This window comes from Mytilus galloprovincialis, chromosome 10, assembly GCF_965363235.1.
Source record: "Mytilus galloprovincialis chromosome 10, xbMytGall1.hap1.1, whole genome shotgun sequence".
NCBI lineage: Eukaryota > Metazoa > Mollusca > Bivalvia > Mytilida > Mytilidae > Mytilus > Mytilus galloprovincialis.
This window is the reverse complement of record NC_134847.1, coordinates 75,030,761-75,045,185: the sequence shown is the minus strand read 5'-3', so window position 1 is coordinate 75,045,185 and position 14,425 is coordinate 75,030,761. Positions and strand designations below refer to the sequence as shown.

At 30.1% G+C, this 14,425-nt stretch overlaps 1 protein-coding gene across 8 annotated transcripts in view; it reads left to right on the top strand.

The window, feature by feature from the left end:
* LOC143048385 (androglobin-like) overlaps positions 1-14,127 on the top strand; it is an 87,235-nt gene extending 73,108 nt beyond the window's left edge. For 4 of the 8 annotated variants that reach the window (XM_076222057.1, XM_076222052.1, XM_076222059.1 and 1 more), the window contains 12 exons: positions 305-458; positions 2,002-2,204; positions 2,647-2,846; positions 3,185-3,291; positions 4,201-4,260; positions 4,825-4,936; positions 6,042-6,173; positions 7,868-8,082; positions 8,350-8,445; positions 9,055-9,287; positions 9,643-9,826; positions 12,286-14,127. In XM_076222057.1, the coding sequence (XP_076078172.1) occupies positions 305-458; positions 2,002-2,204; positions 2,647-2,846; positions 3,185-3,291; positions 4,201-4,260; positions 4,825-4,936; positions 6,042-6,173; positions 7,868-8,082; positions 8,350-8,445; positions 9,055-9,287; positions 9,643-9,826; positions 12,286-12,489 (1,900 nt within the window). In that variant the 3' untranslated portion in view covers positions 12,490-14,127. Of the gene's footprint in view, positions 1-304; positions 459-2,001; positions 2,205-2,646; positions 2,847-3,184; positions 3,292-4,200; positions 4,261-4,824; positions 4,937-6,041; positions 6,174-7,290; positions 7,318-7,867; positions 8,083-8,349; positions 8,446-9,054; positions 9,288-9,642; positions 9,827-12,285 lie in introns of all 8 variants that reach the window. The other 4 variants (XM_076222056.1, XM_076222060.1, XM_076222055.1 and 1 more) reach the window with 3 other exon arrangements.
* Positions 14,128-14,425: the final 298 nt, after the last annotated feature.

Genomic DNA, 14,425 nt, shown 5'->3' with positions numbered 1-14,425 from the left:
TCCATGTGGTTGGTAGAACAACCCCAGTCTCTTACATCATTTCAATAATCGGATTCTGTGTTTTTGTAAGTTTTTTGTGTTTTCACAATCAAATTGAATTTGACAACATTAACTTTTCATCATTGAAACGATCAATAGAAGAGATTTTCTTCAAATATCATTATCATTTAGCACTTTTAAAAAAAACACTTTATAAATTCTTTATTAAAATTAAAACACTTCTGATGACTCCTTTAATGGAGACCGACTTGAAGATATAGTAGAATATAAGTAACTATATGAAAGGATTGTTTTGTGTTTTCAGGGATATCTTCCATGTAACAGAGGAGATGTTAGCGGTACCTAAGATGTATGTTGGTATTAACACATGTATGTTACAAGTTATCAATAACGATACAGGGGAAGAGATACCAAGGGTTTTCCAGAAAGTAGCACCTCATGTTTACAAGAAAAATAAGGTAATAATTCCTTCTTGGACAGATATAAAATACCATGAATTTGTAATTAATCGTGTGGTGTTGAGGTATACTAGTAAATTCATTATCACAGTTTTAAAGTAAAAAAAAGTGTATTTCTTTTGAAGGTAGAAATTGTATAGATTGTTTGATTTTGTTTTTAGGCCAATTAAAATTAATTGATAGATTTTCATCCCCGCCCGCCCCTCTGAAATCGTCCCGCCCCGATTTTTTCATTTTCAAAAATAAAAAAAATATGATTTCCGGATTTTGTTCATGTTCGTTACCGGGAACATTCGATTATTTCGTTTCATTCAAAACTTCCTCTTTTAAATTTCGGTTTTGTATTTCTTCAAGTAATCTAACGAAAATGATCAAGTTGACATATTGTGCTGCTCTCTGATGACAACATCATCTACCGAGAATTAAGATAGATTACGAGAAGGGCATGTATGAAATATTCGAGTTACGAGTAAAACACTGTGTCCAAAAACGCAAATTGCGGTATGTCACAAATGTGATTCCTGAGTGTGATTCATTAGATTATACGTATTTTTTTTAATTTATGACTATGTCAGGAAACTTCGACTGTGAATGATATCCAAAACGCAAGAATCGTGGAACAAATTGGTACAAAAAAAATATGACTGGATTAAAGAAATTGACACAAGCACGAACTTGTTAGATTTATGGCCGTATAATGAACAAAAAAAGTCGACAAACAAACGCATTTTATTATAGCATGTATAGCAAGCTGTTAGATTTACCCAAGGCTGTCGTTTTTTTTTGACAAACAGCGAACACTCTCTATCCAAACAGGGACAATACCCTCAATGTAGTCATTAAACAACAACTTTGTTTTTGGTGAAGTTCATGTTTTACATCATAATGACTTTCAACACTGAGTTTTCATTTTATTCTGTATTCATAATACTTGTGTGGCATACAATTGTACCAATACATGTACATTTTCTTAATTTATGGGGACTACAAATAATTGCTTAGAAAGCAAAATAAATTTGGTGTAGGTATAGTGAAGAGAGTATTTCTCTTCGTTTTTGATGTTTACTATAAATAGGTTTCTAAAGGGGCAAATTTACATGTACATGTATAACAGTGGTTGCAAATTAGATATTTATTTAAGAGTTTGAAAAATTATATATTATGATTCCTTATAGTCCCTTATACGGCATGTATATACATGACATAAGCTTATTATCATAATATATTATAATATATATTTTACACTTGTTTATACCTTGCTGTACGAAGAACTCGTGACAAGAGGGTTTCATATGAAATAAAATTAAAAAAATAAAATCCTCCCACCCGCCCCATTTTTTTCAAAATTTTGGATGAAAATCTACTAATTAATTTTAGTTGGCCTTATGAAAAAAGTTTGAAAAAGTTAATTATTTCTTTAAAAAGAGAAGAAGAAAAAAGAAGTTTAAATGTACTTATTAAGTTTTATCTATAAAGATGCATTTACTACAAATAAAAGAAATAATTAATGGCATAAGCATTGGATTTTAAATTCTCATTACAGAAAGGATACACATTTGTGGCAACAGCAAGGACAACTGACCAGGGTATACCTAGTGGACGATGGAGGATGAGAATGATTGGATCCCTCAGTCCTCTCCCTAAACCTGACCCCTCAAATCCCTCCAAGAGTGAACTCAACAGTAACTTCAGATGTATAGAAGAGAAAGACTACTATATTCCAAATCCTAAAAACGTTATTCTTAGGTATTTAGTATTTTCATTATTGTATATATAATTTGCTGAAATGAGGTTGCACAGTTGAATGAATAAATATACGTACAGTAATGTGCTGGAAAATATTGGAACAAGAACAAAAATATTATGCTTTAACTAATTTTAAAAAAAGAGGGGAGAGGAGGAAGTATTGCGTAAAAGTTACATTGATGTTATTTGAGAATTTCAATTGAGTTTTTAATTGTAAGGATATGATTTTTGTTAATTTGAGTATTTCAAATATAGTTTTTATACATAAGGCAATTGCAATGGTTAGACAGCAGCCTAGTGGCAATTAGCTAATATTAGGTGTATTTTCTACAGGTTAAAGTTAAGTTTAGTCAGAAAGGGGGAAGAAAATTGATGAATCAGTCAGAATTTTATCAAGGCATGTATTGTTTTATATAACTTTGACACTGTTTATTTCCATCAGGTACACTGTTAAAGTATTAGAGGACCATGTGGGAAGCATCCAGCTAAACACTTCCAAAACTGATGTCTATATAAAACTCACTGTACTGGACAAGAATGTGGAAGTAGCCAGCACCACTGGAAAAGGTCATGCAGTTTTACCGGCATTTATCTTCTATAGGGACTATGACCCTAATGACCCTAGACCTAGTTCTAGAGCTTGTAAGTATGACCATATGAAAATAAGAAGATGTGGTATGATAGCCAATGAGATACATTTCCTAAATGATGCTAGACATACTGGTAGAATGTGAAAGTATGACCACTTTCTTTAAAATGCTCTCCATTATGCCCTCAAAACCTCGTTTTCAATATCATCAGGAAGATGACATAATTACTACTTCCATAGATATATAAACCCATTTATTTTCCTTCCTTCAAAAAACAACATAATTTGTATTTTAAAATGTTTAAAGTCTCAAATTTTTGTTAAGAAATAATGTTTTATCACTCACATATTTATTTCCTTTTCTTATATTAGTCCTCATATTTATTTACAGCCAACAAAGATTCCAAAGAAAAGGGGGGAAAAGGAGGAAGTAAAGAGAATGTTGGGAAGGGTGGAAAAAGAACGAGTTCTGCTAAAAGTATAGAAAGGACTGCTTCTGTAAGTATAGTGAGAAGTTAGTGTGTGGGGTGGGAATCATTGAGCATGCTGTGGCTGCCGTAGAATTTGTATATATTTTCATTCCATGCACATGCAATCATTAAGTCTTGTTTGTGTATTAGCACATTTATTATAAAAAGGAAACAGTTTGAATCTTTGTAATTACATCCAGGTTAAGTTCATTTTTAGAAAAACATGATTCATTACAGTATTATTAACAAAACACAATTTATCTGGATATGTCTGAATCAGGAAAATTGAAAAATTGAATAAGGGACCCCTTAGCATAAATTTGTTCATATTTTGAGATAAAGTTGATGAAGTTTTCTATAATTTTGACATGATTTATCCCTAAAGTAGTTCACCAACCCAGTGCAAATCTTGTTTAACAATAGCATGTGGGATTTTTTTAATGTGCATATTTTGTTCTAAAATAAAATGCTCTACAAATTATAGTGTTGTTTAACAGTAAAAGTAAACAATCTGCATTATCTCCCTTTGTAAATAAATGTGATGTCCTATATTTGAAATAATGGTTATTTAAGAAATGACAAAAAATATTGATTTTTAATTTGAATTAAAATAGTCACAAATACATTGCTTTTCTATATCCAAATTTGCTAACTAATCAAAATTAAAAAGACGATCAAGTTCCACATTACCTATTAGATAATAACTATAGATTTACATTTCTATGCAAGTTCTTTGGAAGAATGTTTTCACTAGAGAAATCAGTATAATTACACAACACTGCACAACTTTGTATGTGATAGACACTATTCATAGTCTCTGACTACTATTTCTTCAATTTGGATATGTAATGATAACACCTCTTTATTATCTATAAAAGCACATGAAATGAAAAGCAATAGGTCATGGTGTGTGATGTGATTCGTGCAATATTTTCAGAGGTCAAGTCACCATTCAGATGCTGCACTGAGTGATGGTGAAGGTGATCAAGAGGTCAAGGTAAGGTCACATTTTGCATGTGTTTTCTATTTTCATCATTCCTGAGCTAGTTGCATGAGTTTTTTGGCAAAACAAATGGAATGAAGATAAGTTGATTAGTTTATTCCCAAATGGGATTTAATTTTCATAAACAATATTTTATTTTGAAAATATTACAGTAAACATTAAAATAAGACAGTTTTATTAGGATTGGAAAACAAGTGAATTTTCACTTTTACAAATTCCTCTCCCATATGATATAATGATAGATGGATGGCGTCAAAAATACTTAGTTCTCATATTAAAAAAAAAAGTATTATTCTTGTGAGCTTTCAATACTGCTGATATTGAATTATTTTTATTTGATTGAAAAGTGTAAGTTAACAGTTTCACCATGTATAGTTAAGTTTTTGTAACTCCATTACACAAAATATTTTCCAGTCGAAACTAGTTGTTCAAACAATTATGCAATGCAAATGATATTGTTTTAAACATATTAAAAGAAGAAAACAAACTATGTTAAGTTATGTTATTATAGAATTTACTTATAAATAAATCAGTATTGATTCCTATTATACTGTACAGAGTCACAAGTATGTAATCCAGGCTACCGTGGAGAAAGATAGCTGGCCACTGGGAGAATCTAGCTGGGCATTTGTACAAATGTTAAAGGAAATGGAGAAAAATGATCTGAAAAGTAAGCTCATAATACAGTCTAGTTCAAGATCTTTTATTGTGTTCGCTGAATAAGTTTTAATTACTATGAATTCATTATTATTCATTGGATACCAATTTTTGTGGATTTTTTGGGTATAGGTGAACACGAAATTAAATATTCACCAAATAGCAAATTTCCTATATGGTTGTATGCAGACTTGCACAAAACCACGAAATTAAATATCCACGAACAAGTATGTTTTCCTTAATCCACGAAAATTGGTACGGACTTAAAAATATGAATCCACAGTAGTGCTGGTTATAATTAAGTTAGATAGGTGGGGTTTAATATTTGTTTCTGTAAGCTTGGTTATAGGTTCTGGTTAATATTTTATCTGTAAGCTTGGTTATAGGTTCTGGTTAATATTTTATCTGTAAGCTTGGTTATTACTACTAAAGTTTGGGTTAATATTTTATCTGTAAGCTTGGTTATAGGTTCTGGTTAATATTTTATCTGTAAGCTTGGTTATTACTACTAAAGTTTGGGTTAATATTTTTATCTGTCAGCTTGGTTATAGGTTCTGGTTAATATTTTATCTGTAAGCTTGGTTATTACTACTAAGGTTTGGGTTAATATTTTTAGCTCTAAGCTTGGTTATAGGTTCTGGTTAACCACTTATGTAGGTCAATAATATTTGGTATGCAGTAGTTTTAACATAAGTATATTTCATTTTCATAATGACTATATGGACCCATTCCCTCAGTCATTGGTTCATTGACTATGGAACCCTCGCCTAGCTTATATATTTAAGTTTGTGGGGAATTTAAGGGGAATTACTTTTAATAAGTCAATTATATTTGGTATGCAGTTGTATAAGAATTTCCTTCCATTTAGATTGTAAACACTGCACCTTTAGTTCTTGTTCGGTTGGGTGAATTTGAAGGTTTTGCAAAGATAACATGTGAAAGTATTGCCATTTTGATAGCATCATATGTTTATTTACTTTCAAAACAACATAATCACATACAGGTCAGTCATTTCTCTATGTCAAACACTTGTTAACAAGGATATACATACGTGAAAATCAGGCCCACAGTATCTTCCAAATTAATCAGTGAGCATTGCTTACATTTGTTATATAAAGCTATACGACCTGATGAAGAAACTGAGCTGGAAGCCATTGAGGAGGAAAAAAACAGTAAACCATCATCAGGTTTTAAAAATAAAATGATGAGTGTCCGTTCAAAGATGATAACTAGCAGCACCTTAGTGAAAGGTTGAGTAATAGAATTGACTTGTTTCAGTCTTCTTCCTTCCCATTATGCATGTTATCAATTATATATATTTACCTGGGTCAAAGGGTAAAAAGAATTTGTTACATCTTTTTGTATTCTTTTCTTAATACCTCAATCTCTCTGTTATTATTGAGTGGATAGAAAGTATATGTTTGAATTTATTACCATGTATATTGAGATCTATCTCATTTTTCTTCTATATTCCATGAAAAAAATCTTGTTTGGTTTTCAAATTCAGTGGTAATGGTCAGACTTCTGTGGTTTTTTTTCTGATCTAAGGGTGATGGTTAGATTCTTCTAAAATACAATTGCATGCTTTTTTTTAACACACATTTTCTTCCAATTTTTTCAAATTAATTGTGAAAAGCTTTTCCATTTATAGTAATTCAAAAATATTATCTGACTCAAAAGAGATTTACAATTCATATAATATATAAACAGGAAAAATGAATTCAAGATTTGAACTCTGTATGTATTTTATGTGGAGACATATTTGCAAATACCTGACTTAATTTCTGTAAGTCACACCTTAGAAATAAGAGACAACAAAAGTTTGCAGAAGTACTCTTGCGGTAGAGATGATGTACAGAGTACATGCTGAAGATACAATATGAATGTTGGTAGCAAAAAATTATATCATCTCCAGATTTTACTCTTCAGGACTTTGTAGCAAAAAAGGGAACTTAAGTTGACTGGAAAAATATGATTGAAAATAAGACCAATGAAGAAACTCATTTTATGGGTGCCATTTTGAAGGGATTGAAAAAATTTACAATTTCATGAGTAATTTTTTCAATGTTGCTTTGAAGGAAAAAATATTCTAAAACTTTTTCTTCTTCCTGCAAATGTCTTAGGAAAACTTCAGTTATCTGGTAAATGACAAATCCTCCAATCTTTAGGCATTTTAAGAGAAAAATCTACTGAGGACATTGATTACCAATATTGATGAACACCCCATTAATATTCCAATATTGAAACTAAGTGTTATATTATTTGGATAGTTTCTTTAGCAGGGAGTAGACTGGTGTATGGTACTCAGACACTCGAGATTTTATTAGTAGATTTTTTTCTTTTTTCAACCAAATATATGTTTTACAGGTCCCACTGAATCAAATGATGTAGATGGTAATTTTTTATAGCTTTAATTATTTCATTGCTTTTAAAAAAACATGGTGTGGGATTTTTTTTAGTTGAATTATTATGACTTTTAAATTAGGCTTACCCTTACCTAAATGTACTAAATTTATATTTCTATATGTTCCTTCATATATTTGTGATCTGTAGATATAACACCCTAAATATCTCTTTTTCAGCTATTTTTCCCTTGTAGGATAAAACTATTATTATTTTTATAAACACACCATCATATCATTATAAAAAAAAACATATAGTGCATATACTAGACAAAGTAGATATCATTATTTTTATAACTGTCATATATTGTAATAGGGTTATTTTTCATTATATAAACCGGTACTTGACCTTTTTAGTTACAGAAAAATCAAAGGATTTATTACCTATCCTATTTGATTTATTTTTTCCATCTTGCCAAAATTCTTTTTATTTTTCATAAATTTCTTATTTTACATAAACTCACATAATTAAATATTTCTTAACATTGTCTCTTTGATTGTTTGATTTGAAATTAAGTTCATCAATTACCATTTTTTTCTAGTTGCCAACAAAGAGAGACCTGCTTCTCCACCAAAACAAGAAAAAGTCCCTGCATCTGCAAGTACAAATAAGTCAGGAGCTAAAGGAGGAAAAGGAGGCAAAGACAAAGGAAAGGACAAAGATAAAGACGGGAAAGGATCACGTCCACCATCACAAGCCTTTGACCAGAGTAAACCTCATTGGACATTAAGAGTTGTCAGTGACGATAAAGAATCGGTGAGTACTATATCTGACAGTACATTAGTCTCACTGTTTTCATGTACAATTAAGGGTTTAAGAATTGTTGTTTTTACCAAATGTTGATTCATAATTTCCTTGTTTTTAAAGCAACTGATATTTTATATTTCATGGAGTACTGTATAAGTTTTTGTTCTGTATAAGTTAAACTTAAAAATGAGAAATATTGAGGTAAAACAGAGGGATAAGGGAGATGTTTGATTAAAAGATTATCAGATTGATTAATTTCTACCTTAATTTCTGTAGGAAAATATTGAAGTAAAGAAAGACACTGAGAGAGCAGATGAAATCCGAGCCATGAAGAAAGCCTGGGAGACTGCCCAACCAGGACGTGCAGCAAAGGTATTCAATTGTTTCATATATAAAGAGATGTAATGACATTAATAATATGTTATTGTAGTGATTATTTTAGATATTCAGCCTGTGGCCTTCTTAAGTTTCAGTATTATTTTTCTAATATACTTGGAAGATATGATATTCTCCATCAGAAACCTGATTTTAGGGATTTTTTTTTTTTTTTTTGGTCAGAAACGGACTTTAGAGAATCAAATTAACAGGGCAAAAGACCAGTTTTAATCATTGTATTAAATGTACTTTTAAAACCATTATAAATGATTGTCTTACATTCTTTTTTTGAACATTAAAAATGTCATTTTTGAGTTAAAGTTTGAAAAAAAATAGTTTTAAACAGAATATTTTCATTATTTGTTCTACAGTTTAGGGGAAAAAAAGGGAAATTTTGAAATGTGGGAAATATAAAAACATGCACTGAATTCAATTTGAAACTGTACATAACTGTTTATATTCATCTTACAGGCATTACAGTCCAGACTGAAGTAACTGTTTATATTCATCTTACAGGCATTACAGTCCAGACTGAAGTAACTGTTTATATTCATCTTGCAGGCATTACAGTCCAGACTGAAGTAACTGTTTATATTCATCTTACAGGCATTACAGTCCAGACTGAAGTATTTGAGCACACACACCATCAAGTTACATCCAGACAAAGAGGAAGAAGAAGGCGGGGAAGAGAAGAAATCAGAGGAGGAGGGAGATGTAATGCCACCTCCTACTCCCATGTCCCTACACGAAGCAGGGGATGAAAACCTTACATTGGAACCTCCACGACCACCCACACCTAAAGAAATGTTGGCACCTTTGGATGTTTCTCCATTTATAAGGTAATTTGATTAGAGCGGTGCGGTTTAGAATGTCATTGTGTCTTTGAGTCAAACTATTGCAAAGATAAGACATTAATAACTTTGCTTTATTATCATGATTATAATCATAAATTTTGGAAAACAGACATATTATGAAAATTACTAGCTTCTATCATTACTCCATATGTATTATTGATGTTTGTCAATGACCTACTTGAGGTTTCTTGCTTATTGGCAGAATGCAGATACTTATTTGATAAGATTGAGAATGTTTTATAACATTTTTTTTCTCCCTGTTATGTATAAATACATGTCAATTTAAAAGTTAAATATGTAATATCACTAAACCCTAAAATGATGTGATACAACATTACAGGAAAGGATCAAGGGAGCCGAGGTATTTGGATGATGAGGAGATACGACGACGGGATGAGGAACAGAAACAGGAAGTTGATGAATACAACCAATTCAGAAACCAGGTCAAAACATGGCGGGATACTGATAAACAAAACAGAAATCAAATTAAAATCAGGCAACTTGAGGAATGTGAAGAGTTACAGGTAATAAGGTTTCTATAGCTTACTAAGTGTTTGTAGCTTCCATCTGACACCTTTGTTTAGAGTCGTGCACTTGTCAAAATTCATTACAAGCTTTTCCTTATGTCATCTTGAATCAGGGCTTTCTTATTATTTCATCTTTTCACCACCTTGCAATCACATCTTAAATTCAAAGTTCTAAAATTTATCAATACATTAACAGCTAGCCTAAAACAACCTGTAATATATGGCTTGCACAAACTATATTCAATCATTTGTTTTGAAATATCATAAGTTTTAGTCTTGTAAAAACTTTACCAATATATTTTCCTAAAGAGACAGTCTCAAAGAATATATTCTATTCCACTAAAATTTGTTTCTAACTGGTTTGAGGGTTGACTGAGACTTGCCATTTATTTTGCCATATGTTTGTACCATTGATTTTTAGGAGATAACTGATATTAGCAGAGACGCTTATAACAATGCTAAAGATTATTTATATGGAAGAACAAGGCCACCTCTCATAAAACAGTGCTAAATATCTGCCTGCTTGTATAATCACTTTAATTTCATTGTTATAAGATCTGGGCTTTCTATCATGAAATACAGTACATTTAATGTGTATGGATCACAATGGTCTAAGTTTTATTGAAGAAAATCACACAAGTGATAGCGGGAAAAAATAAAACAATATACAAATTTTCTATTAACTTTCTAAAAGAATTATAATTTATATATTTTTTAAAGATTATATTCAATATTCTCTTATGGTTGGGGCCTGTTATCTAACTCCCACGTGAATAGATATTTTTCGTATCACACCGTACGGAGTGTGATATGAAAAAATGATATCAAAATTACGTTAATTTGATTGGCTTATCTCGTAAATTTCCAATATTTTCATTGGCCGTTGATCAGGTCATTATTCACTGGAAAAGGTCATGCCGGGACTACTTTTTTTCTTGACAACTGATTGTTTACTTCCGGTAAAACAGATGACGCCCGTAGCAACAACTCTCGCCACGAAAATAATCATAAAAACATTTGTTTTTTACCATACGTTTTACAGCTTGTGATAATTCAATATCGTTTGAATTAAACTTAGTCATCTCATTTTTAAATATATAAAATCAGCCTTGAGCGAATAAAATAAAACCATATTAGTTCAAAAAGTATACAGATCAGTACGCGTTGCAAAGAAAAACGGCCGTAGCAACACAACTCGCAACAAATAGGCCACGCACATACAACTTGTTGCCATAAGAGAAATAGGTTTAACAACTTGTGAGAATTAGATATCGCTTGATATCAACTCTCGTTATTTAATTTCAATAATAATAAACTCGCCATAGGCTCGTTTATTATTATTGAAATTAAATAACTCGAGTTGATATCAATCGATATCTAATTCTCACTCGTTATGAAACCTATAATTATTAATTTTACTTGATTCTGTTACATATTACTAAGATACATTTTTTTTTTAAATGATCCTTCCAGTTTTACTCCATAAGCTAGAATATAATTTCTACAGCAAATAAAGTTTATCTAGTACTCAACTTATTTGTACTCAGTCATACAGAAAACCCAGAATGTAAGGCTACATGAATTAATTTTTGAATTTCAATCCCTCCTACCATGGAATTTTTCTTTCCTTCATTTATTTCTATTGACTTTATGACAGTTTTTATTAAATGTCAGTTGGAAATTCTTTTTTCTAATAATACTTTGGTTGAAAGAGGATGATAAACTAGAAATTAATTAATGTAGCCTGCTTGCTTGACTTTTCTACTTTGTTTTTTGTTGGCATGCCAAATATTCTTATATTATTCTATTTTATTGTGTTTGGTTTAAAAATTGAGTTCAATATAGTATTTATTAACTTTTAAACTTGCTGTTGGTATATATATTCATTCTAATTGAATTTGATGCATTGTAAATGAGTTTAGAACACATGATTTAATGTGGATCATTAACAGTTGAACATTGATACAAATATTCATTACATTGATGCAAGAACAAGAACCATTCTTTTCTTTTTCATTTAGATTTTTTTATAAAACAACTATTGAAACAATTGCTATGTTTTGAATCACTTCTGCTGAGGTGGAATATGTTGCATCAGGTTACTTTACCTAAGAATTACTGATTCACTCTTGAAACAATTTAGGTTTCCATATATTACACTGTTTAAAACAAATCTCTCTAACATTTAGAAGAATGGACCACTTCAACAATAATGGGTAACACATGATTACTTTTGTTTTGTTCAGTTTTCCCTACAACAATAATTAAGCTGGCAATAAGTGACAGATGGTAGAATTCTTTTTAATATTGTGAAGTTGCTACCTCCCATTCATATTACCAAAACATTGAAATGTCATTATGTCTGTGATTTAAAAGGCCAACTTTTAAACATTTACTTTAAAAATTGCATATTTTTTCAATATTGATTTAATTTCATAAACTGCTGGTTTTTTTAGGTTATACTTGATAAAGCTAGAGAAGAAATTAACAAACCTAGAGAAGCATTTAGACAAACTTATTTAGAGGCAGAAAGAAAACGTTTAGAAGACCTTGCTGAAAAGGAAGCAGCATCAAAAGCAGAATCTGAAACAAAATCACCAAAAAGAGGGAAAAGTGCCAAGGGAAATAAATCTCCTGGCGGTGGAAAGAAGAAAAAATAATAATTGTGTGTTTAGGAAGACAATTCTTGAAATTGGACCAATTTATTTTGTTACATTTTGTTTTAAAATTTGATGAAGTGCTTATGTATGTATTGTGTAAATGAACAAATATGTATAATATTAGTCATGTAATGACTGAATGTGTATTGATTTATTGAAAACAGTCTGAAGCCAGATTATCAATGTGTGAACAAATATTGCTGTTTATGTAATTTCTTTTTTTGTGGAAATATGTATTTTGTGGCTTTGATAATGAAATTGTACAAAGATATATTTTTTGTTAAACATGTATAAGTTTTGTATATAAAATATAATAAAAGGTATTGTCAGTAGTGAAAAAGTGAAGAATAATTTTGTTTTCGTCAGAATTGAATTTTTGACATGTAGTATTTATTTTGTATGATATTTTGTCAGTGTTTAACAATAAGCATATCTGTGATAAAAATGAATTATATGTCTCTATTTAACGCTTGTTCTACTTTATGAAAAAGTTCCTGCTATATCATTATCCAAAATTTTACATTCTTGAATAACTTCAACTATATACAAAGAAAGCTGTATCATTTTCTGAACATAGAAAATGCTTCATTGAAAAGAATTTTAAGACTACATTTGAGAGTTTGTTAAAAAAAAAGAATATTTCACTTCATTATGAAATTTAATTTATTTTCCTGAAAATAATTAAATTTCAATTCTTATATTTATGCAAGAGCAATAGAATAATAACGTAGCAATATACAAACACAGAATTGTGTTAGTAATTTTCATGTTTGCTTTCTGTTTTTGTGATGTGTTTTTAAGCCACTGCCTTCTTATTCAAATGTCTGAGAGAAATATTTGTTATTCTTTCAATGTACAAAAAAAGTACAATAATGTAAAAGATTAATTTTAACAAATCTAATTTCTTATTACCAAAACCATTTAGTATCAAGAATCCGTCCTTCCACTGGATTTTAGTGAGATCACAAGTGGCCCTTAATTGACGTCCGTCCTGACGTACTTGTCGTGTGGTCAGTGTTGTCAATTTCTAATCTGTGGTCACTAGGTAGCCTTGCTGTTGCACCTTTGACTCTAAGAGACTTGAGTATTAATGTTGTTAGTATTTAGTATAAAACGGTTGAATTGAGGCTGAATTTTCTTACTAAATCTCCACACCATTTAAACAAAAATTTGGGTTCAAACTTCATTACACTTACGGGCTAAATTGGCTATTTTATGAATATATTTCAAAAGTAAATTATATTTATAAGTTGATTTTTTCGAAGAAAAATAATGATTTATTTAAAAAAAAAATCAAATGATTTTGGAAGAAAAAGTTATTGTTTACAAATGTGCCTTGATATATATTTTTGCAACTTAAATGTATGCAACATCTTGTTAATTGAACCTATGCAAGAAAAAAGTTACCTTTGGAATAAAAGAATATTCGCAGTAAATGTGAATGACAAATACCTACTCTATAATTTGTGTTTTGCCTATGTCAGTGGACTTTTTCTTGTAATCCACCAAATAAAACATATCAGATGTATCATATCTATGTAACATTCCATTATAAAGTGTTGTGATTCTATATATTTTCCAAACTTTATTTATTTCAAAGGAGAACTTCAATAAATGTGATATTTTAACATGAAAAAATGTTTTTTTTGTTTGATTTTTTTTTAAATGACAATAGTGAAAATTATTGGCATGTAATTGCAATAATATCCTGTCAAGTATTAATTATACATAAAAGTATACCAATTAGTTCCAAAATTGTCTGTCAGACCTCACCAACCATCAACAACTGCTTAAAAGATATAGTCAACATACAAAGACAAATAACAATGAACAAAACTAAGTCCAGATAGCCTGCATTTGTTCAATGTAAACTCTTGTTTGGACAAACATTTGTTTGTTCTTTTATCTGCCTTGATCAAATTCTGCATAATTGTAC